The 23,184-nt window shown below is 44.5% G+C and overlaps 1 protein-coding gene across 2 annotated transcripts in view; it reads right to left on the bottom strand.

Annotated features, from left to right (window-relative positions):
* The window catches only part of SRRD (SRR1 domain containing), a 106,862-nt gene that overhangs the window by 3,379 nt on the left and 80,299 nt on the right, over nt 1-23,184 (bottom strand). For both annotated transcript variants that reach the window (XM_085635660.1, XM_085635659.1), the window contains exons 7-8: nt 9,984-10,135; nt 205-250 (exon numbers count right to left, since the gene is read on the bottom strand). In XM_085635660.1, the coding sequence (XP_085491786.1) occupies nt 205-250; nt 9,984-10,135 (198 nt within the window). The remainder of the gene's footprint in view (nt 1-204; nt 251-9,983; nt 10,136-23,184) is intronic.

Genomic DNA, 23,184 nt, shown 5'->3' with positions numbered 1-23,184 from the left:
CAGACACTTAACAGGGAAACTTTTGGGGAATGTTATGTTCTAAGGTCAACAAACCGTGTAGTCATCGAAACTGAACACTAAATAAATATAACTTATAACTATATCACTATAGATTACAGATGATGTCGATGAGAGCACCCGAGTCAAAATCATTAGATTAGACCAAAGTATACCAATATATTATTGACATAAAAACGGATGTACCTTTGCGATGTATCCATACTCTCTCAATAATATTCTGGTTGGCAATCTGAAAGAAAACAAATGTACCAGAATGATTAGTGAACATGTTCTCAAGTTAATTAAAACTGTTTCTTGGCAAACTTGCGTGCCATATCCAACTTCTATCCGGAACCACTTTCCTGAGTTGTATACATGTCATTTGTGAACCAAAATCAGTTTTCTGGATCTAAGACAGCCAGCATTTATACATCATGAGAACAATATATTCAAGACTGTCAAACATGGTGTTACCAGTCTGCCTTTGGAATTATGCTTCCTGAAGTTGCACTAGCAACAAAATTGCGATCACACACTTTTCTATATGAAGGAAATATACAACATTTTTGCTCTGCTCATAAATGTAAATATGCATGCCTATACCATCAATCAAATTATTGGTTTGGGGTATGCGAATTTGCTCTTCAGGACAAAACAGTTTATAAATGAACATTTGTTTTCAAATAGTCGAATATGTGGCTTCCATGGATTTGCTGGGTCTCCTTCACTACATGTTCTTGGTCACTGTGCATTTTATTTTGACCTATCTCCCCCTTACATCAAAGTACTCAATATACTCATTACAAGTGGCCCGGAATTTGCAACGGAGCCCATAGCCCTGTTCACAGAAACACCTGGACTCGTGACATGTCTGGTTTCCTCTGAAACTTTCGGGATGTTAAAAACAACTGAAAACTCGGGGGCAACTGTGGGAAGAATGGAGAATTACTGGGTGTATCCACCCTGGAATTTCAGATGCACCTTATATTTTTCCATTTCCTAGTGAAATCTCAGGGTTTCACTCAACAAACCTGCTACCTTCAAACCCTGGTGTTAATGGGAGTCCTCAAAGTTAATTCCAGGTGTGCCAATGTACTAGACGCAGGTCCCAATCTCTCGTAATGAGACCTCAAGTAAGGGCATTTAAAGTACAGCTTAACATACAGGATGAAGAGGCGACAATCAAAGAAGAAGTGATATTTACCATTAACAAAAGTTCTGAATCCTCATTAGGATAAGGCATTTATTTTGTTTAGTCACTAGTCATTAACAAAATGCAAGCACAATATATACTAAGATCCTGTATTGAACACCAGTCAAATTTTTTCTGCTTCTCTTTTTGCAGCAGGTGCATGATGTTATAGTACTTTATGACAAAAGGGAAGGGCTGCAACTGAAAATGGTAAATATCTGAGTAGTGGTAATAGAAGACTATGATTTATTTTCTTCGAGTAGAGGATCTTCTACAGTTTCACTTGTGTGATGTTGCTAGCGGGCAGCCAGCAGGATCGATGAGCTTTAAGGCCAGTACACTTCCAGCCTAAAACATATCAGCTGGACTCATCTGCTCTGCTGTCTCCAACATAGAAAACACATTTAGGCTGCCTTATGGGTACTCAGCTTGTCTCACTCAGTAACTAGAGACTCTGCTCACCTTCCAGGATGCCCATATTGGTACAAGACCCAAAACAAATCCCTTGCCATCACGGAAACTGTACTTCTGAATGGCACATTAAGGCCTTCCTGTGCTATTTTGATGCCCTCTTACTTGATTAAATTGTGTCCCATGAGTCTTTGAAACAGCTCAACATAACCATGAAGTAAGTCCCATATATCCAAAATCCAAGAAAAGCACATTCTCTTTTTCTGCCGCTGTAGCACAGACGCTTTTCTACAGTTCGAATGGAGCGGATGGGTGTTCGAGTTCACGTTCCTTCTGTTCAGTCTGTCCTCAGCATCCTCGTGTTTCACCAAGATGCTACAGCCAGTCATGGAATGGCTACAAGCACGGGGGCAGGCTAATCATGTATCTTGACGACATCCTCCTAATGCATCAATACACATCCACTTTGATTGCCCAACTCCAGAGGACCAGTTCCCTCCTTCAAGATCTGAGGTTTATTTTTTAACATTCAGAAGTCGGACTTGTCCCAGCTCAACAGATGCCCTTCTTGGTCTTCGGTATAGATACGGTGCGCCAATCCCTGCACTTACCTCAGAAGAAGATGCTCCACATATGTCGGGACCTGGAGAGACAGATGTTCTCTCTTTGTCATATGGCCGGGATTGAAAGCCTGCTGTCTGCATCCATGTAGGAGGTTTTTCCAGGTCCCCTGCTCTATCATGCTCTTGAATGTCTGAAGGTACAACATCTCAGGAGGGGCCTGACGTATGGTCTTTCTCCAAGGGCTGGGATGGAGTTTTGCTGGTGGCGTGAAAACATGCAAGCTATCTTTGGGTCAGCTCTGAATCTGGTGATTGAATCAGTCGCCACTTTTCAGGGTTGGGGCTCATGTTCTGACCACAGGAGGACAATGGTCAGAACAAGAGGAGGCTCTCCATATCAATTGTTTGGAACTCCTCGCGGGGTCCTTCTCAGTACAGAGTCTAGTGACCAACAAAGTGTCCTGTTCCATTCTCATCAAGATGGGCAACATCTCAGCTCTATGGTATATAAATTACTTGGAGGGTACCCGGTCCAAAGTTCTGACAGATCTGACTAGAGACTTTTGGAATCATTGTCTGAAGAACAAGTTGTCTATTACAGAGGAATATCTTCAAGGGTCCCTCAACCAGATTGCGGACTGGCAGTCCCGCCACCTGAAGGATTACAATTCATGGAAAATAGACCATCCTCCATTTCAGAGAATTATGTATTGGTGGGGTCCCTGCCAAATAGACCTCTTTAAGCCACGACTCAATAACCAACTACTGCGGTTCTTTAGTTGGCGTCCGGACCCTCTCACAGAAGCGATCAATGCCATCCTCCAGGATTGGAGTCCGATTCGGGGGTATGTATGCGTATCCATCCTTCTCGATCACCAGACTCACGGCACTAGTCAGATGTCAGAAGGCTGAGGTGATACTTGTAACACCGCTTTGGAAATAGCAAGCCTGGTATCCAGTTCTTCTGCAACTTCACAAGGATTTTCCAATCCCACTTCCCCAGACTCGTTATCTGCTGACGGATCCTCATAGCAACTTGCACCAACTGGTTCAAGATAGAACTCTCTTGTTGATGGCTTAGAGGATTACTGGGGACATTGGGAAATCCCAGGCCTTTCAAACGCAGGCTGCCTCTCTTATCTGGTGAGTGTGGACAGACTCTACAATCAAGAGGTAGGGTTCGGCATGGCATAGATGGTCAAGCTGGTGTCTGGGAAGGGACCTTGATCCCATGGAGGCAGGTGAAGTGCATATCTTACCGCAGAATTAAAGCCTGCAGATCAGTCAAATCTGCAGGGCATGCGCCTTTTCAGGACATACTGTGGGGGGATATCCTGTGGTCTGTCGACTCTTGACGGGTATCCGCATGTCCTTTCCACCGGTATTCCTCTCTCTGGGATGTCAAAGTAGTCTTGTAAATGCTTTACTCATAGCAAGTCAACCAATACATGTCCCGTAAGGAACTAACAGGTAAGCTGGCTATTTTGTTGTGTCTTATTTCTTGTAAGAGTGTGTCTGATGTTCGCACACTGGATATTACAGAGCGTATGTTTACTTCTGAGGGGGTGTCATTCACTGTTCCAAAATGCACTATGTCTAATACCAGAGTGCTTCACTACCCTGCTTTCCCTGGTATCCCAAGTTGTGTGTGGTTCACTGTCTCAGAGCCTACAAACCCATGACGGAAGAGTACCGTCCTCCAGGAATGGCTCAATTATTTATTTCTATTACGAAACCTTTTAAGCTGGTTTCAGGAACAACCAAAGCCAATGGGGCGAGATGGGTTTTACAAGAAGCCAGTGTTAATACATCAGTCTTTGGGGCTCACTCCACTATGGGAAAGATGACTTTGAAGACCTTCTCACTGGGAAGTCGTTTAGAAGATCTTCTCCGGGCAGTGAAATGGTCTTAAGACTTTATGTTCTAGACCTTTCATTTCAAACCAATTACTGAAATGGCGACATTTGTCGTCGACCAGCTTTAAGCTAGGACAATCTGAGCCTCGGGTCTGGACTTACAATATAGAATTTCCCAGTTATTGTCAAGAAAAGTTTCAGTTCTATTAAAGAAGCAGAGGCGAGGATTATCCCTCCAGATTGGGTACAGTCAATCACCCTTCATGTATCCTAAGATGCCTTAGGAGTTGGACAAGTATATTTTTGTTAGTTATTGTAACCACAAGGGTTCATTGTTTGTTCTGAAATAAGTATATCGTTATGGTTTTTTGTTCATGAAGCTTGTGATCTTATTGTTATTTTAGTTTTTGACAATGTTGGTGACATTGATGACTGGTTTCTGAGATTATTTAGGGTATTGGGAACTTATCATTTGTATCTTGTTGTTTTCCTTAGGATCTAATCAGAAGCAAGAATTCTGAAGGAAGTGTCGACTTCAGGATGTTTCCCTTGAAGAAAGAGGAAGTGCTTTTCCTTTATGTTAAATATATTGAACTTACTCTATGGTTGCTATGTTGAGTTGTTGCAAAAACTCATGGGATTTGAAGTCTTTGAATACATGTTTTGTTAAGGCTGCTGAGTGAATAAACGAAGGAGTTAAGCATGATCCTCGCCTCCTTCATAGAATTGACACTTTCCTTCACGAAAGGTAGAACATTTTATATTCTGTAGCAGAACCTTCATGTTTGATATCTTCTTATTTCTGTTAGACAGATTGATGCAAACAAAGAAATGGATTTACTACAGCACCTCAGAGGAGAAAATGTCAGACCTTTTATAGGGTGAGAAAAAAATCAGAAACTGGTGGTTGTGCACAAACTTCAAGGCCTGCCCTGACCTGGAGTGCCCATCCCCAACTTATGGGAGTAGATTTATTCACATAGGAAGCTCGGTGTAAATCATTTTATAAGTGCCAAACAAACTTTCCTAAATTGGAAAAGTGGCTTTACACTCATAAAAAGCCTATTTCCATTGGTAAGTCAATCTAAGGACCAGGAAGGCGGTGTCCAGTATACATGCCACCTATTTATTTGCATACTACTGAGTACAGTGTAAATGCAATAAAATACTAAACATTTGAGATTTTATTCCAGGGCTAAACATAAATGTTGATATTTTATTTTAGTATTCCTGCTTTCACATGAGTTGAGTAGTTTCACCATGCACACCTTTATATGAAACAAGGTCATTTGAATTATTTTACAGTGTCTATATATCTGCATTTGCATTTTACTTACTGATAACTTCTTCCATTTCATTAATTATGCTAACAGACAGATGATGCTAAGAAAACGTTATCCTTAGCCACTCAAGCAGGCTCTTGGCATTAGATATTAACAGAGATTTCAATAGAGAGTACATTGACACTTAAAAATCATCAATGGCCCCAATCCACTTGGAGAAAAATCTCTGCATATCGGTGCTATTGTTGTTGTTGCTCTGCATAAAGACCCCTAGCTTTGGATGTTAGTTGCCAAAGAGCAGAAAAAATGCAGAGCCAGCAACATAGCATGACAAACAGATAGCATCCGATTGTTGGCAACAGTACTTTCGCCGGGTCACTTTTGTCAGAAATCCCTCACTGGAGTGGGCTAGTAACTGTAATTACAGCAGTTCATCCATTGTACTTTAAATGATCTCCACTCCCACCTACCCCCATTTATTCCTGAACACTTCTGCCAGTTTCAAAGCAGTTATTGCTAAACATTATATGTTTCTTGCTAGTTTTTGTATTCCATAGACATCTTGAGCAACTGTCTCCTTCTTCATTGGTCCGGCATTCAACCCAGGAAAACATGCCAGTTCTTACTTCCCAGCCTACAAATGCAGAGTTCCTGATCACTTGCAGTAAAGCCACCTCAATTGTTTGAAAAACTGCCCGAACATCCCAAAAGAAGCAATGCCCACTTTTGCATATGCTTTCTAGAAGGGGATGTTCTGTATTTGATGCTTGGAAAATCAGTTGGACCCATTAATTTGTCCAGGCCTTATCTTCTACTTGGCTAAAGCTATTTAGCTGCGATTACTGTACAGCATGAAGTCCCAGCTAAGGATTCTTTGTTGACAAAGAAGGTTAGGAGACCTTTGAGTGTATTGAATCAGACATCTTACTATCAAACGTAAATGCCCCCCCCCCCCCTCCCATTTCAACCTATATACAAGATAGACCTCTTCCACTTTCTTGGACAGGTCTTTTCTTAGGGATTCTTTTCTTCAACCAGGACGTTGAGTGAGCTCCAAGTCTAAGCACCGATAAGTTGTAGTACCACCCCGCTGAGCCAGACTTGACAGTAAAGACATATCGGGAGCAGGCTCAACTCAGACTGGATTACCACAATTAAACACTACTCACAGATCTTGTAATTTAATATTATGCACAGGTTTCTCATTGAAACTGGTTTCTCTTGCACAATATATATTGTTCAGGGGGTAAGTTACGGATGAATGTGTTGCCCTTGTGAGCCAAGTTTGTTTAGCATAATTCTGTTATGGGCTCTGCTGAAGATTTGATACATTTTCTTTTGATCTGCCTTATTTATTGAGATTCTAAGACTGGATGCTCGTCCAGTTCTATTGAAGCTACTAATTGGTACTAGCTTTGAAGCTACATTGTACACTCTGCAAGGGGGGAGTGTGGAGGTTATGTATGTTCTGGCAAACTTTCCTAATGAAGCTATTAGGAAACATGGGAAATGAATAGAGTAATTAAGCACACCCTTACTTTGGGGGTGGGTGTTTTGAAATTATATAATTTGATACATGGTGACTTTTTTTATTTGGAAATGATTTTTTATTGAGTAATTCGATTAATAAACTGTTTGACTTATACTATTTTTACTCGCTATCAATAGTTAGCACATACTTACCTAGTAAGCTGAACTAATTCCTCCAGGAATAAAACAGCCACATCTAGTGTTTTCAGGAATGCACAAATCCCAACTATTTGCAGGGCTGCTAACTGAAAATCAGTACAGACTTCTGCTGATCATGGAATACAACTGGGAGTCATCAGGCTTTCAGACAGACTCCATTTGCATAGCTGTTCCTCCATATTTCAGACTGGACTCCTGGTTTAGGACCTTGTAAGTTTGAAAATGAGCAGGTAGAGTATTTATCATAGCTGATGTGATAGTAACTGAAGGTGAGGAAAAGAACAGCTCCACACACAAAAGGCTACTACCATTCAGCATGTGGTGGAAAAATTAATCATCGGGCCAATACACCAAACAAATGCAAAAAAGACAACACCAAAGGAAATTAAGTTTTCATGCAACAGAAATCTCTGAACAAGGTCAATGTGTTTGGGAATCCTTTTTCAATGAGCAGAAAAAAAGTGCCAGACTGATAAAACAGTGCATCCAAACTTCCAAACAAATAAATGTTGTTGTCTCTTCTTCGCCACTAAATTTATAGCTTCTCACACACAGCTCATGTTGACTGACTGAAGCTTGGGATCGTCGATTGTAGGATACAAGGTAAGCCAGATACTAATTTAGGTGGACCGCTCCTATTATCCACTCAGCCAGAGAAAATAAATGATCCCTTGCCATTAAGGGTTTGAGCTTTTGCGAGGTGCAGGATGTAAGGGAAGTCATTTTATCCAGGGGAAGATAAAACACACATGGTGGCTAGAAACTTGAGATACTGCCTTGTTCAAGACGTCCAGCAACACGTTGAGTTTCTAATTTTTCACTTCATGAAAACTTATCCCTGATATCAGGGAGCATTTTGGTTCTTGCGAACAGGACAGATAAAGGGTTAGCACACTCTGGTCTGATCTGCTGCCCTAGGAGAGCCAAAATATAGATGGAGTGTAGCGACCACTGAGAAACAAGGCTCTTCATTTAATTTTTCCTGGTAACAAATCGATGGGTAACATTCCTACCTGCTCCACCAAAGGAGTTGAAGTGCAGATCATGAATGAGGCAGGTAGACTAGCTACTCAGTCAGTTTCTATTTTTTCATTACACAAAAATGATTGTTCAATCTGCTATACTATTGGGAAATACAATGCTGACAGTGATCACAGGCTAGATGGATGCACACCTAGCACCAGGAAGTGTGCCTGTCCATACATCAAGTCCATTGTGTGAAGCAAATCAAAGTAACATCTCTCAACTGAAAACAAATAAAGCTACTGTTAAGTTAATTCGACTGAAAACACCTACACATAAAATTATCAAACAAACACACAGAACGGACCTCCTAAACCAGTCCATTGTGATCACTTTGCAATCAATAAATATCTGAAAGTGATTGATATGTAACTTGTAATTCACTGGGTTGACGGCAGCTCAGCAATCAAGGAGTACAAAAACTGTCTAGCTATTCATTGACAAAGGAAACCTAAAGGTCTATAGTATCTAATAGGTGGCCCTAAAAAGATGTTATTTAGTGAGTAGATTTTTGTTACACAACTTGGATAAAGCAATCAGTGCAAATCACCTCTTTAGGGGTTTAGGTCTCGAACATGGGTATGATGCCATATAAATGCAATGAAGCCAATGAACTTCATCCACAACCCAGAGTGTGTTGGGTAACACCGAATAAGAAGGTAAATTTAGACAACTGCTTTGAAAAATAAATTGAATCAAGGTGCTCAACTGAATCTCTTCAAGGTGAGGACTAGGTTCTCAAATTAACAAGTAGATAGTGCTTTATGCTGTTTCTGAAGGAAAATAAAGAGCCATGGGGTCAAATGGCCAAGATAAAGTATTGCAACGTCAAAGCCTCCACACTGTCAATTGTCTATCCCTCCATATGAAACAGCAAAGTGCTACTGGAATGCACAGCTGAATTTCATGACTCAGTAATCTTTGAGAATCAACATTAATAGATTATGGTTGGTGTTCTACAAAATAACATTTAATCATTGATCTGCGCTTATATCAACAACCAACATATTCTCAAGTTAAGTAGATAAATAGCAAGGAAGAGTAAATCTACACCTCATTATTGGCTTAATTAGAAGTCTGGCGGTCCACGGCCTGCCAGACTCGTGGGGATGCAGTGGCCTCCAGACTGCCCTATTATGATTAGGGCGGTCAGACCACCATTACCCGGCCACAGCCGCCATGGAACTGCTGTTCCCTGGTGGTGTTGCGGCAGTCAGGAGGCATCAATATGCTTGGCAGGACCGCCACGGTCCCGCCAAGTATATTAGAAGTTTCCTCTCCACCATGGTTTTCATTGAGGTTCCTCCTACAGGGGTGTTTTTAGCGTTCCCATTGCAGTGGCCATTTGGAGGGCACTGCTGTGGGAATGTTAAAAACAAAGCCAGGCAGACAGCAGAAAACTCCTAATCTAGCAGGCAGCCCGACCACTGCTTTGGTGGGGCAGCGGCAGGCAGAACCGGCGCCGCACCACCAAAGTCATAATCAGCTCGTATGATAGTATGTTGGTGTCTAAAAGTTGCTACAACACAAATAAAAAACAGTTAAACTTTTGAATCCAATACTGAAATGAAATATTATTTAAAGAGGACCAGTAAAGCCAAGCACACCAAAGTGTTTTTCCTTAACTACTTGCTTTTTAAAACTCACATGTGTTAGGTTTCCTAAATATAGAAAGTCCTACATAATTGCATCTGTGTGTTGTGTTATCGCAACTTGAATAGCTCTGCCATTAACAAGGTGTCTATCACAGTGGGTTGCCTTTTTACACACAAAACAATCAGTCAACAGTTCTGCCTCCTCTAACAGCCATGTTGTGTATTTCCGAGAGGTTGTGTGGGGTGCTAAATTAGCATCACATAAATTGTATTGTACAAGCTATCAGAGAAAACCGAATTATAGCGCAAAGTATATGTAGAGCAGAATAAATAGTGGTTGGAAAGAAAGATTACAGAAAAACTATACAAACCTTTGCTCAAAACCTTGAAAACTGTTTCCAATTATAACCACTTTCGAAAGGCTGTCCACTGACCAGTTCTTCCACAACAGATTGTTGTATAAAGCTTTACCGCAATGGATCATGTAGAATAGTGTGGGAGAGTCAACTCCTCGTTTTCCCTCCTACGTAGAAAAAAAGCTTTGACATTTTAAAGCTTATTTTAACTGGAATATTTGTAAACTATGTTGTCCGTGATAAAAAACAAATGTTATATCTATGATTGTATTGACAATTTCATTTTGACATTCAGTTCCTGAACATTATATTATTGTTAATAAAGTTGGAAAACATACAAAAGATGCAAAATCATACACTGGGATTTTAAACAAGATTTGCTTTGCTGGGGCCCATTTTTTTTAAACCATGTTTTTATTAGTTATAAAAAAGAAGGTTGCATATACAGTAACATTGTCTCATTTTTTTGATCTATAACACATACATTGTGGACATCATTATATTCATGATACATTGTGCCTTTTCAAGCATGTACTACAGTGAACATTTGTTATTCGTAGACCTAGGTACTTGACCACTGCATATGAAATAATAAAATATGATGCATTCTTACAGCTCGGAGCAAAGTGCTCAACCCCTTCCCCCCTCCCACCTTAAGCTTGCTTGAGTGGTCTGGGTGGTCATAAATGTATACTTCGCATGAAGGGTGCAAAGAGCACATAGGGGAGTGCCAATGGCCCCAAAGCGGCTCTTTAATTATTAACATCCCAATGTATGGTAATCTAGTATGGACGGGTAGCTCAATACGTGTGGTCCCTAAAAGTCAGTGGAGAGGGGCAGGAAATTCCAAACACCAGTAGGAGTGAAAACCTCCAGAACCTTCTCCTTCAAAATTTGCACCAGGAATAAATATTGGACCTTGAGACCCAAATCTTCAGGACATCTCTGGACCTGTGGAAGACTGCTGTGCTGCTCTGCTGCAAGAAGGGCTGCTACTCTGCTACTTGAGTGAGAAGGACTGGGCCGGAATCTTGAACCCAGGACCCCTAGAGTGACTCCAAGGGCTAGTTGGCTTGTCTCCTGATCAGATCCTCAGAGACACAAAAGGTTCCAACCACCTTGAACCCTGCACCTGGACTCTGCCTGCTGACAGTCCTGCCCCTCAAGTGGTGCTACCCCAGTCCTGGACTCTTAAACGTGGGCCTGAATGTGTTCTGTCATCCCAGCTGAGGTTCCTATCGAAACAGATGTGAAGCCCCACAAAAGTTCACTGCCGAATTACACAAAGCCCAGCAATGCCTCGCCGCAAGACTGCCAGTCTCATCAGAATCGATGCTGAGTGACGCAAAGTCCTGTAAAGCCTCATCACACAGCTGTCAGCTCAATTGGAACCAAGACATAGCCCTGCCACACAGCTCACCGGAACCAGCAAAAAGCCCTGCAAAGCCTCGCCACAAAGCTTCATCAGAACCGACACTGGACAATGTGAAGCTTCGCAAAGCAATGCCCTGTATACTGCACACCAGGATTTAAGATACTTTGTTCAGTGGGCCTAACTTGGGTCCCTGCATCCACCCCGCACCCCATTGCAGTCACCCTGAACTTGTGACTTTGTCCTCGTCTGACACGACCACATGACAACAGTTGGCGCTTTGTGCTTCTAGGCACTGTTTTCACTTAAATCTTTAAAATCTCAAATCTCTGGTTCTACTGATTGGATTTTTGTCATTTTGGGCTCAAATAATTTACTACATTTTACAAATTGTTTCTCAATTGGTGTGGGAATTTTTTCCAGTGACATTTTTACTTTATTACTGTCTGAAGTGTTGCATAAATATATTACACAATGCCTCTGAGTTAAGCCTGACTGCTTTCTGCCAAGCTACCAGAGGGTTAAGCACAGTTTTCACCCTCACAGAGATGCTGATTGCTGCTTGAGCAGCGTTCAACCCGCATCCCCATCTCCCCCAACCAGTAAGGAATATGCTACTTACCAGTATGCATCTGTTCTTGGCATGTAGAGCTGCAGATCTATACACTGTGCATAGATCGCCATCTGGTGTTGGGCCCGGATGTTTGCAGTTTGTTTTTCCTCTTGGAAAGTCTTTGGAAGTCACGAGTTCGGTGACTCCTCCTTTGGTTCGTATTGCGCATGGGCTTCGGCTCCATCCTCAGATTGTTTTTCGCCAGCAGGGAAAGATGGAGCGTAGTAGTAACAGTAAAGAAACCCATGTGTATTGTACCTAAATAAGATAAGACTGGAACGGATACAGGTAGCCGGGGAGGCGGGTGGGCGTGTATAGATCTGCAGCTCTACATGCCAAGAACAGATGCATACTGGTAAGTAGCATATTCCGTTCGAGGCATATGAGCTGCAGATTATACACTGTGCATAGATTACATAGCAGTACCCAACCCTAGTGGCGACCACCGGCATCCGTTGCAGTCGTTTGAAACAGTGTTTTTAGTACAGCTTGGCCCACACTAGCTTGTTGCTTGGTTTGCACATCTACACAGTAATGTTTTGTGAAGGTGTGCGGTGTTGACCATGTCGCTGCCTTGCAGATGTCATCTAGTGGTATGTTCCCTAGGAAAGCCATATAAGCCCCTATCTTCCTTGTAGAGTGGGCTTTAGGGGGAACTGATAGCGTTCGTTTTGCCTTGTGGTAGCAAATCTGTATGCATTTTACAATCCACCTAGCTATCCCTGATTTGGAAATAGGGTTGCCTTTGTGGGGTGGGGAGAAGGAAACAAATAGCTGTTTGGTTTTTCTGAAAGGTTGTGTTCTCTGGATGTAATAAAGTAAAGCCCTTTTAACATCCAGTGTGTGTAAGGCTCTTTCCGCAACTGTTTGGGGTTGCGAGAAAAAGACTGGTAATTCTACCGACTGGTTTAAATGGAATGGAGAAATGACTTTGGGTAGAAATTTGGGATTGGTGCGGAGTACAACCTTGTTGTGATGCATCTGAAGAAAAGGTTCCTGTATAGTGAGTGCCTGTATTTCACTAACTCTTCTGAGGGAAGTGATGGCCACTAGAAAAGCTGTTTTCCATGTGAGAAATTGCAGCTCACACTTATGTAATGGTTCGAAAGGGGATCCCATTAACCGTGTGAGAACTATATTCAAGTTCCAAACAGGTGAGGGTGGCACTCTGGGTGGAATTACTCTTTTGAGGCCTTCCATAAAGGCTTTGATGGCAGGCACTTTGAAAAGTGAGAGGTGCCGCCTATTTTGTAAATAGGCAGCAATTGCAGCGAGGTGTAACCGAATGGAAGTATATGCTAGGTTACACCTTTGTAAATGGAGTAAATAACATATAATGTGCTGTATGGATACATTTAAAGGATTGATTGCGTTGTTGTGGCAGTAAAAAACAAATCTTTTCCACTTTGCTGCATAGCACGCCCTAGTAGGACGCCTAGCTTCCCTGATAATGTTCATGCAATCAGGGGGAAGGTTAAGGTATCCAAATTCTAGGACCTCAGGAGCCAGATCGCAAGGTTGAGTTGAGCTGGGTCCGGGTGCCTGATCTCTCCATGGTTCTGGGTTAGGAGGCATGGCGAGAGGCGTAGCTTTTGGTGTGGTACTACTGAGAATTCCAGCAGTGTGGTGTACCACGGTTGTCTGGCCCATGTTGGAGCTACCAGGATCAGTTAGGGAATGCTGCTGTAGCTTTCGCACCACTAATGGAATTAGTGGGAGAGGTGGAAAAGCGTATGCAAATTTTTTGACCAGTTCATCCATATCGCATTGCCTTCGGACAATGGGTGTGGATATCTGGTGGCGAAGCTGGGCATTCTTTGTTTTCGTGGGTGGCGAATAGGTCTATGTGTGGATGCCCCCACTTCTGAAAGAACGGGTGAAGAACTTGTGGGTGAAGTTCCCACTCGTGGATCTGCTGTGTCTGCCTGCTCAGCAGATCTGCCACGGTGTTTTGTACTCCTGGGACGTGTTGGGCTAGGAGAAAAATCTTTTGTGGAATTGCCCATCTCCATATGCTAACAGAGAGCTGTGGAGAGTGTGTGCCCCCCTGTTTTTGAATGTAGTACATGGCAGTCATGTTGTCTGTGCGAATGAGGACTGCCTTGCCTGAAATCTGCACCTGGAAGAATTTTAGGGTGAGGAAGATCGCCAGTAACTCCAGATGGTTGATGTGGATTAACTTCTGTTGCGGCGTCCACGTGCCCTGTGCTGTGAGATGTAACAGATGAGCTCCCCAGCCGGAGAGCGATGCATCTGCAGTTAGGATTTGTGGGACCGGGTCCAGGAACGGTCGACCTCTGGAAAGGTTTGTGGTGTTCCACCACTGCAGAGAGCGATGGGTGCGACCGTCTACCAACACCAGATCTGTCAGTTGTCCCTGGGCCTGGTTCCACTGGCGCGCCAAGCACTCTTGGAGTGGACGCATTTGGAGTCTTGCATGGGCACTATAAAGATGCAAGAGGCCATCATCCCTATGAGCTGCATAAACACTCTTGCTGGGAGAGAGTGTTGACATAGGAATTTTTGACGCAGCGCCTGTATTTTTGCAATCCTGGCAGGATTGGGATAGGCTATGGCTTTTGAGGTGTCTATGGTGGCACCGAGATACTGTTTTGTGTGTGATGGTACCAGGTGGGATTTTTGATGGTTCACCGTGAAACCTAGCTGGTGAAGTAGTTGGACCGTAGCGGCGGTATGTTGCACACATTGTTGGTAGGACGTGGCTTTTATCAGCCAATCGTCCAGATAGGGGAAGACGTGAATGTGCTGTCTTCTGAGGTGTGCAGCCACTACTGCCAGGCACTTGGTGAAAACCCTTGGTGCTGTTGTTACCCCGAACGGGAGCACCTTGAACTGGTAGTGTTGTCCGTCTACCACAAACCTGAGGAACTTTCTGTAAAACTGGTGTACTGGGATGTGAAAGTACGCGTCTTTCAATTCCGGAGTGGTGAGAAAATCGTTCTGGGAGAGAAGTAGAAGAACCTGTTGGAGGGTTACCATGTGAAAATGGTCTGAATGAATGTAGGTGTTTAGAGGTCTGAGATATAAGATGGGTCGTAGGGTCTCGTCTGTCTTTGGAATTAGAAAGTACAGGGAGTAGACCCCTAAATTTTGTTGATTTATGGGGACCTGCTCTATTGCTCCTTTTTGCAGGAGGGAGATCACCTCTTGTGTTGGTAGCGCAGTATGTTCTTGCGACATAGGGCGGTGCCTGGGTGGAATGTCTGCCCTTATTATTATTGCCTCTGTATCCGCCTCTTTGATAAACCTTCATGAAGGTAGATTGAGGAGGGGATTTATAGGACGTGGATGCACTGTCCAAGGAGTAGCCTCTGCCCGTGCCCCGAAAGGAAGAACGGCAAATGGAGCGCCTGGGAGTCTGCGTTTGTAGGGCTCCCATAGATTTCGCCGTGTCTGTATCTTTTTTCATTTTTTCGAGGGCTTCGTCTACTTTGGGGCCAAATAGATGATCTTGGTCGAACGGGTGATTTAATATAGAGGCTTGAACCTCTGGTTTAAACCCTGAAACCCTGAGCCAGGCATGGCGACGGAGAAGGACACTGGTGTTTATGGCCCTGGAGGCTGTATCAGCTGCATCTACGGCACATCGTATCGAGGTATTGGTTATTGTTTTTCCCTCTTGAATAAGTTTGTTAGCCCTAGTCTTGTACTTTTCAGGGAGATGGTGCATGATGGTCTCTAACTCATCATAATGCGCCCTGTCGTAACGGGCCAACAGTGCTTGCGTATTGGCAATACGCCAGATATTGGCCGCTTGTGACGCAGTGCGCTTCCCTGACGAATCTAGGAGCTTGGATTCTTTGTCAGGTGGGGGCGCCTCGCCTGACGCCTGAGAATTTGAGCGCTTCCTAGCTGTAGATACCACTAGGGAGTCCAATGGTGCAGGGCCTTTAATGTAAGAAGGGTCTGTGGGGGCGGCTTTGTATTTTTTATCCGAGGGTTTAGGACCCTGGCCCTGACTGGGTCTTTAAAAACCTCAGGGGCATGTTTAATTACGCCCTTTAACATAGGTAAAATGGCAGTGGACCTATGTGTATCGTCAAAGGTGTCTAGGAGAAAATCCTCCTCCACTGGGTCGGTATGTAACTCCACCCCGTGGTAGTGTGCCGCCCGTTGTAACAAATGGTGAAAACCCAAGGAATCTTCAGGAGGGGATGGCCTAGATGGATAAAGGTCATCCTGTGGGACATCTGGGATGTCCGGATTGTTATAATCAACCCATGGGTCTGGAGATCCAGTAGGGGTGGGATCTTGTGGCACATCTGCTGGATCATAGTAAGGGTCCCCCAAATCGTCTGGGACAGGAGACAAGGTGGGGGAACGATGAGGTGGAGGGGGTGGAGTTGGAGAGGGTGAAGGAGGAGGAGGAGGAAGTGGGGAAGGCACCCTGAAAGGAGAGGTAGCAATGTCCTTTCTCTTTGGAGGTGGAGGTGGAGCTGGCTTGTCCAAGTGTCTCTTTTTTTAAGACAATGTCAAGTGTCCAGTCTTTGGATCCTTGGTGAGGGTTTTTTGCAAAGGATCCAGTGTGAAAAGCTCCTGTGACACTGGTTGTTCGGTCGGCACCGAAGGTTTCAGGGCCGACGGCTTTTTAGGTTTGTCGAAGCCGTGCTTCCTTGGAACCTCCGTTTTTTTTGGTCGGTGCCGAAGAAGGTCTCGGCACGGGAGTGTCGGTGCCGAGGGTCTTGTGATGTTTGGTCGGTGCCGGAGGGGCAGGTTTAGACCCCGAAGGCTTCGGTGCCAGGTTCGGTGTGGAGGTGGAGGCCGATTTTTTCTTCGGTGCCGAAGGGTGTTTCTCGGCACCGGTGGTCGGCTGGCTCAAGCCCGAGCTGCCGGAAGGCTTAATAGGCTTATTTACCGGGCCCGAAGGTGGGGTGTGAGAAGCAGTGTCCTTGGTCTTGCCTAGGCCCGGAGGCGAAGGTGTGACCGAAGCCTTTTTCAGTATCGGCGTGGGCGTGGGAATTGTACTCACGACCTGCTGCGCCGGGGTGATGTCCTCCACATCTGAGTCGTCGGCCTCGGAAGCGCTGACGAGGTAGTCGTCCTCCTGTTCGATGTCCTGCTGTCCCGGAGCTTCGACGTCGTCCCCGAAGATGTCGACTGGAGCGGAGGTCGAGGAGTGCACCATGTTGCGTCTAGCCCGTCGATCTTGAATGGTCTTCTTTGAGCGAAAAGACTTGCAGGCAGGACAGTCTCGGGCCTCGTGTTCTGGGGAGAGGCAGAGGTTGCACACCTCATGGAGATCGGTGTGGGGAAACTTGGACCCACATCGAGGGCACTTCTTGAAGGGAGTTCTTTCCATCAGCCGAGACCGGAGCCGGAATAGGCCCGAAGGCCGCCGTCGACCACCGGAATCGAAGAAGTGCCGAAGAGAAGATGAGTAAGATGATTTATGTATTTTTTTGAAGAAGCTCGATGAGCGAGGAGTTGTGCGTCGATCGGTGCACTGGGAAGTTCGGAACCGGAGCGCGAAGTATTACATCCGAGCCCGATGGCGGAAAAAAACAATCTGAGGATGGAGCCGAAGCCCATGCGCAATACGAACCAAAGGAGGAGTCACCGATCTTGTGACTTCCAAAGACTTTCCAAGAGGAAAAACAAACTGCAAACATCCGGGCCCAACACCAGATGGCGATCTATGCATAGTGTATAATCTGCAGCTCATATGCCTCGAACTCCAATTTCCAACATCGGAGTTCAGCAGTGAGATTTGGATTCGTGTTGATGCAGTGCCATACAATTATTTTGATTAATGCGAAAATCCCATATAAAAAAAGTGATACCAATTCGAGATTTCTTAAAATTCTCCTTGATCGGCTCTTTTGCTTTTTCCAAATCCACTCTTATTCTTCCGAATTGTTTTTGAAAATACCTGCATTAATGGAATTTTGAGCTTGCCATCCTGGATAGTTACACTGTGCTGGAGCTCAAACAGTTCCTAAGGAAAAGGGGACTTCAAATCAAGAAGGACACCAAAAAGTTGGAGCTTCAAAAAGTTCTGAGGGCCTGGATGAAGGTCCAACTGTTACTGACAGAAACAGAGGATGGAAATGAGGAGGATAATATGGATGAGCAGGATAAGCCCCTATTATGCAGCCCTCAGCAGGGGGGGATGACTCATCTCCTTAGATGGAAGGCTCTGCCAGAGCGGGAAGCAGTGCACCTTTGAATGGCATGTCCCCAGAGGAGCTGGCAGACAGGAAGGTAGAGAGGTAGTTTCAGGTGCAGATGGCCAAACTCAAGATGAAGGAAAAGAAACCGGCCAGGGAGGAGAAACTGGCTTAGAGCGACTGGCTCATAAAAGGAGCCCCAAAGAGCTGGATATCAAAGTCAGACAAGCAGATTCCAGTAGTTATGGTGGCAGCATACCCACGGCGTCTGACAGGGACAAGACAGTACACATACTTAAAGATCTGGTGCCCAGCTATGTGGTAGGGGATGGCATAGAAAAGTGGTTTTCTGCTTATGAGGTGGCCCTTAAGATGCAAAAAGTTCCAGCAGAGTTTTGGGGAGCATTACTCTGGAAACACATGCCTACAGTGAGGAGGGATACCGTGCTTACAGTGGAGGTGGGAAACCATCCTTGTCACCAAATTTGGACTCACCTCAGAAAAGGATTGCATTTGTTGGAGAGATAGGCAAAAGTTACTGAACCAGCCTTGGGTGTGTATTTTCTGGATTATGCCAGCACGGTACTGAATGGTCGGGTGTGGGGTACCAAAGTTGATTTTACTGGGTTGTTTAATCTGATACTGAGAGAGCACATGTTCAATATCTGTTTTACAAAGATGCACCAGCACCTAGTTGATAGTAAGCTCACTGATCCCAAAGAGCTTACTAAGGAGGCAGGCCCCTTGGTCAGCACAAGAGTATTCAAAAGGTATGTGGGGGGGGGGGATCAGAAAGAGGGGGCGAGAACATTAAAAACTATTGTGGATCACAAGACCTCTAAAAATTTCTTACGGGTGCTCCACATAAACAGCCTCAAACCACACTTTGAGAGGTCTGAAGTCAACATACTCTTAGTGACCGATGACAAAGTGGAAGAAGAGAGTGAACCTCTCCTTGAACTCCTGTCCGAAGAGTACAACGACATCAGAAGGACTGCCACCAATTGCTGGGCAGTTTTCTTTACTGTTCTCCCTCACCCCTGAGCTCACACATTTGTTTACCTACAACATAAATACTAGAGTCTGTGAAGAACAAATTTACAGCTTGTCGGACAAGGTGAGAGCTAGCATCAAGGAGCAGGTCTCCAAGATGCTGGCATTAGGAGTAATTGAGCCCTCCAGTAGTCCCTGGTCGAGCCCTTTGGTGCAGATACCCAAGAAGGCCCCACCGGGTGCCACTCCAGAAATTAGTGTCGGTTTGGACTACAGAGGACTCAATTCAGTCACCAAGCCTGATGCTCGCCCCATCCCCTGAGCTGATGAGCTCATAGACAGGCGCTGCAAATTCCTCAGTACCTTTTACCTCACCTAAGTGTACTGGCAGATTGCTCCGACTGAGGGGGCGAAAGAGAGGTCTGCATTCTCAACCCCAGAGGGCCGCTTCAGGGTAATGCCCTTAGGTTTTCACAATGCCCTTGCCACCTTTAAGAGGTTGGGGAACAGGGTCCTGGGGGGGAAGGAGGTATTCTGCGCTGCCTACTTATATGACATAGCCGTCTTCAGGGCCAGCTGGGAGGAGCATCTGTACCATCTCCAGAAAGTGCTTTAGGCCCTGCAGAAGGGTGGCCCTGACTATTGATGCCAGTTAAGTGCCAGATATAGCAGAGTACTGTAGTATACCTGGTAAATATGGTGGGTGGGGGCAAGGTGCAGCCCCTCCAGGCCAATATTGAGGCTCTCCTGGACTGGCAACCCCCTACAACACTGGCTGAGATGAGGACCTTCCTGGGCCTCACAGAGTATTATAGGAGGTGTGTTGAGGGATAAGGAACCACTGTTGCCCCCTTAACCGAGCTGATTTCTAAGAAGCAGCTCAAAAAGGGGATCTGGACAGAGGCCTGTCAGAAAGCCTTGGACGTCCTCAAGGAGGCCATGTGTACAGCACCTGTACACAAGGCACCTGACTTCTCCAAGGAGTTTACTGTGCGGACAAACACTTCAGAGCATGGCATAGGGGCTGTCTTAGCACAGTTAAAGGAGGAGGGCCTAGGCCCATCTGAAGTCTTCATTAGCAGGAGGCTACTTCCCCCGGAACAGAAGTGGAGTCCGATTGAGAGGGCGGCTTTGATGTGGTCTGGGCATTGAAGAAGCTGGGACCATAATTTATTTTTTATTTTTATTTTGACGGTTTTGTATACCGTGAACAAGACCCTTGCGGGTATCAGAGCGCTTTACATAGCAAACATAGGAAAAAAGAAAGAAATGTACATATAAATACAAAGAATTATGTCAATACAGTATACAGAATTCAGAGAAAGGCACATAACTATAGGTTCAGGTGAATTTGGACATAAGAATCGATTTCACTTATTTTTTAAAAAAAGCCGTAGATGGATTGAGTCTCGTTTCTGGGGGTAAGGCATTCCATATCCTGGTGGCCATTCCTGAGAAGGTACGATTGTATGTTTTTTTCTTGGAGAAACGTTGCGGTTTAAGTAAAAGGTTGTTAGAACTCCTGGTAGACCTGTTACCACCGGATAGTACCAGTTTTTCCGCTAGGTACCTCGGGGTTTTGTGATGTAGTGCCTTATGAGTCATACAGGCGATTTTTAACTGGATCCTGGCCTCAAAAGGTAGCCAATTGAGGGCATGAATTGATGTTTTCTATGTTCCTCTTCCAGATTTTCGTACTTCCTTGATATGGAAAGTGATAATGTAGTGGTCAGACCAGTCGCAAGGGAGAATCGATTCTAGCTGGGTAGAGTATGCTTTGGAAATTACTATGGAACATAACTGTTTGGGACTCACTTCTGGGATCAGAAGGACCACATGCCCCTCTGATGGAGTGAGAATCCCATGCTGTTGAAGTGATTCATCTCACTACAGGGAAGGGACTTTACAGTGGCACACCCTTCTGGGTCAGGCCATGATGGTGCAGATGATCTCCCCAGGTTCTTTCACCTTAATGATGATAAATTCCATATGGTTGGGTGGTTCTCCCCACTTTCAGCTGGGGGGAGGGGTGCATGTTGGACCTAACAGCCCTTGGGTTGTCTCCCCTCAAAGAGTTTTGCCTTACTCCTGATTTTTGCTGTCCTTATTTTTGTTGGCCTTAGGACTTTGTGCACTTTACCACTGCCAATCAGTGCTAAAGTATATATGTGCTCTCCTCTAAACATGGTAAAATTCACTTACACCCAATTGGCACATTTAATTTATGTGTACGTCCCCAGTAAAGTGGTACTACATGTACCAGGGTCTGTAAACGAAATGCTACTAGTAGGCCTGTAGCACTTATAGTGCCACCCACATAAGTAGCCTTGAAACATGTCTGAAGCCTGCCATTGCAGCCTGTGTGTGCAGTTTTAAACTGCCATTTCACCCTGGCACATAAAACCTTTTGCCAGGCCAAAACTTTCATTTATAATACACATACGGCACCCCTAAGGTAGGCCTTAAACAGCCCAAAGGGCAGGGTTTAGTGTATTTATGAAGTTGGACATGTACTTTTAACTTTTACATGTCCTGGTAGTGAAGAACTCTTAAATTGGTTTTCACTTTTGCAAGGTCTGCCTCTCTCATTGGATAACATTGGATTCACTAATTACATTTAATAAGTGATAACTTTCAACCAGGAGCATGTAGAATATCACGTTTGGTGTCCAAAGAATTGTAATTTAAAGCCCTCTTTAATGGTAAAGTCAAATTTTAAGTTACAATTTCAAAAATGCAACTTTTAGAAAGTTGGCATTCTCTTGTCGCAACCATTTGCTGACTGTAGCCTGTATCCTGTTCTTATGACTGGGTGTAGCTGGTAGTTGATCTTTGTGTATTGCTTCCAGACAGTGAGACAAAGGGTAATAGGAGTCAACAGGATAGGCCATCTCTGACATAAGGGGAAGGAGCTGTCACCTTCCCCATTTGCACATCACAAAGACTCTGCCTGTGCACACTCTCAAAGGATTTAACACTAGTATTTAGTGGCCCCAGGGCAAGGAGACAGAAATTCGAAGCATCTCATGGGGTAGAAACCTCCAGAACCTACTCCTATTTCAAAGCTGCCACCAGTTATAAATATTGGACCCTCAAACCTAACTCTTCAGTACACCTCTGGACCTGTGGAGGACTTGGAAGGACTGCTGTGCTGTACATAATTATTTATGTGTTTAGTTTCTTAGCGGATGAAATTAAGAAGATGGAAGAGTGTTATTATATACAAGTGTGAGAACAGAGATGTTATTTGAGAAGGAATTCATTCTGTATGTGGTGAGGTGGTGTGGGCAGAATTGTATTGTTTGAGATTTTTGGGGACTGATATAGTCATGGATGTTTTGATAGTGTGCCTGTTGGGTTCAAGTTTTAGTTTCACCAAGTTTGAGGTGACAAGTTCAAATAATATCATTACTTGTTGGAGAAGCATTTGTCAAGAATGAAGTATTTAAGAATAACAGTTGCAGCACAATGCAGAGTCCTTAGTTGGGAGAGGCGTTTACCTCAGATGAAGCTCGTGCTGAAAGGGTTGAATGTGGCTAACGCTGAAGGGGCTGCTGTGTGTGATCTAGGTTCAGGGCAAGGAGGATGGCAACAAGGGTTGCGGGCAGGGTGAGAAAGAATATCTCAAGCTCGGCTAAAGTCATTTTGACAAGCCAATGACATAGCACATAGGGACTGGCTACAAAAGACTGCGAGATTTGGTGCCCATTTTGGTTGGGCTTATCTGTATATGGCATAAGCGCATAATGCAATTGACTGGGGACGTGCTCCTAACAGGTTTGGCTGTAGATTTGACAAATCTCGGGGTCAGGTCAAGGCAGGCTAGTTGCTGAGGGGTTTTTGACCTCACACAGACAGCTAATAAAACAAGCATTGGCATAGCCAATAGGTCTCGCCTTTGGGACCTTATAAGTGTTTAGTTATCCAGCACAATATCCTTGGTGCAACAACATCAACTGTTGCATGGCTAAACACTTATAAGGTCCCAAAGGCGAGACCTATTGGCTATGCCAATGCTTGTTCTTCAGGCCTTTAATGCACACAGCTTGGGGCACTAGTTCAGCCTACTTCTGCCACTGGCTAACTTCACGGTGTGATGGCATTCTGCTC

The sequence above is a fragment of the Triturus cristatus genome, chromosome 11 (assembly GCF_964204655.1).
Source record: "Triturus cristatus chromosome 11, aTriCri1.1, whole genome shotgun sequence".
Lineage (NCBI taxonomy): Eukaryota > Metazoa > Chordata > Amphibia > Caudata > Salamandridae > Triturus > Triturus cristatus.
The sequence above is the reverse complement of the archived record's forward strand: the minus strand, read 5'-3'. Positions and strand labels throughout refer to the sequence as shown.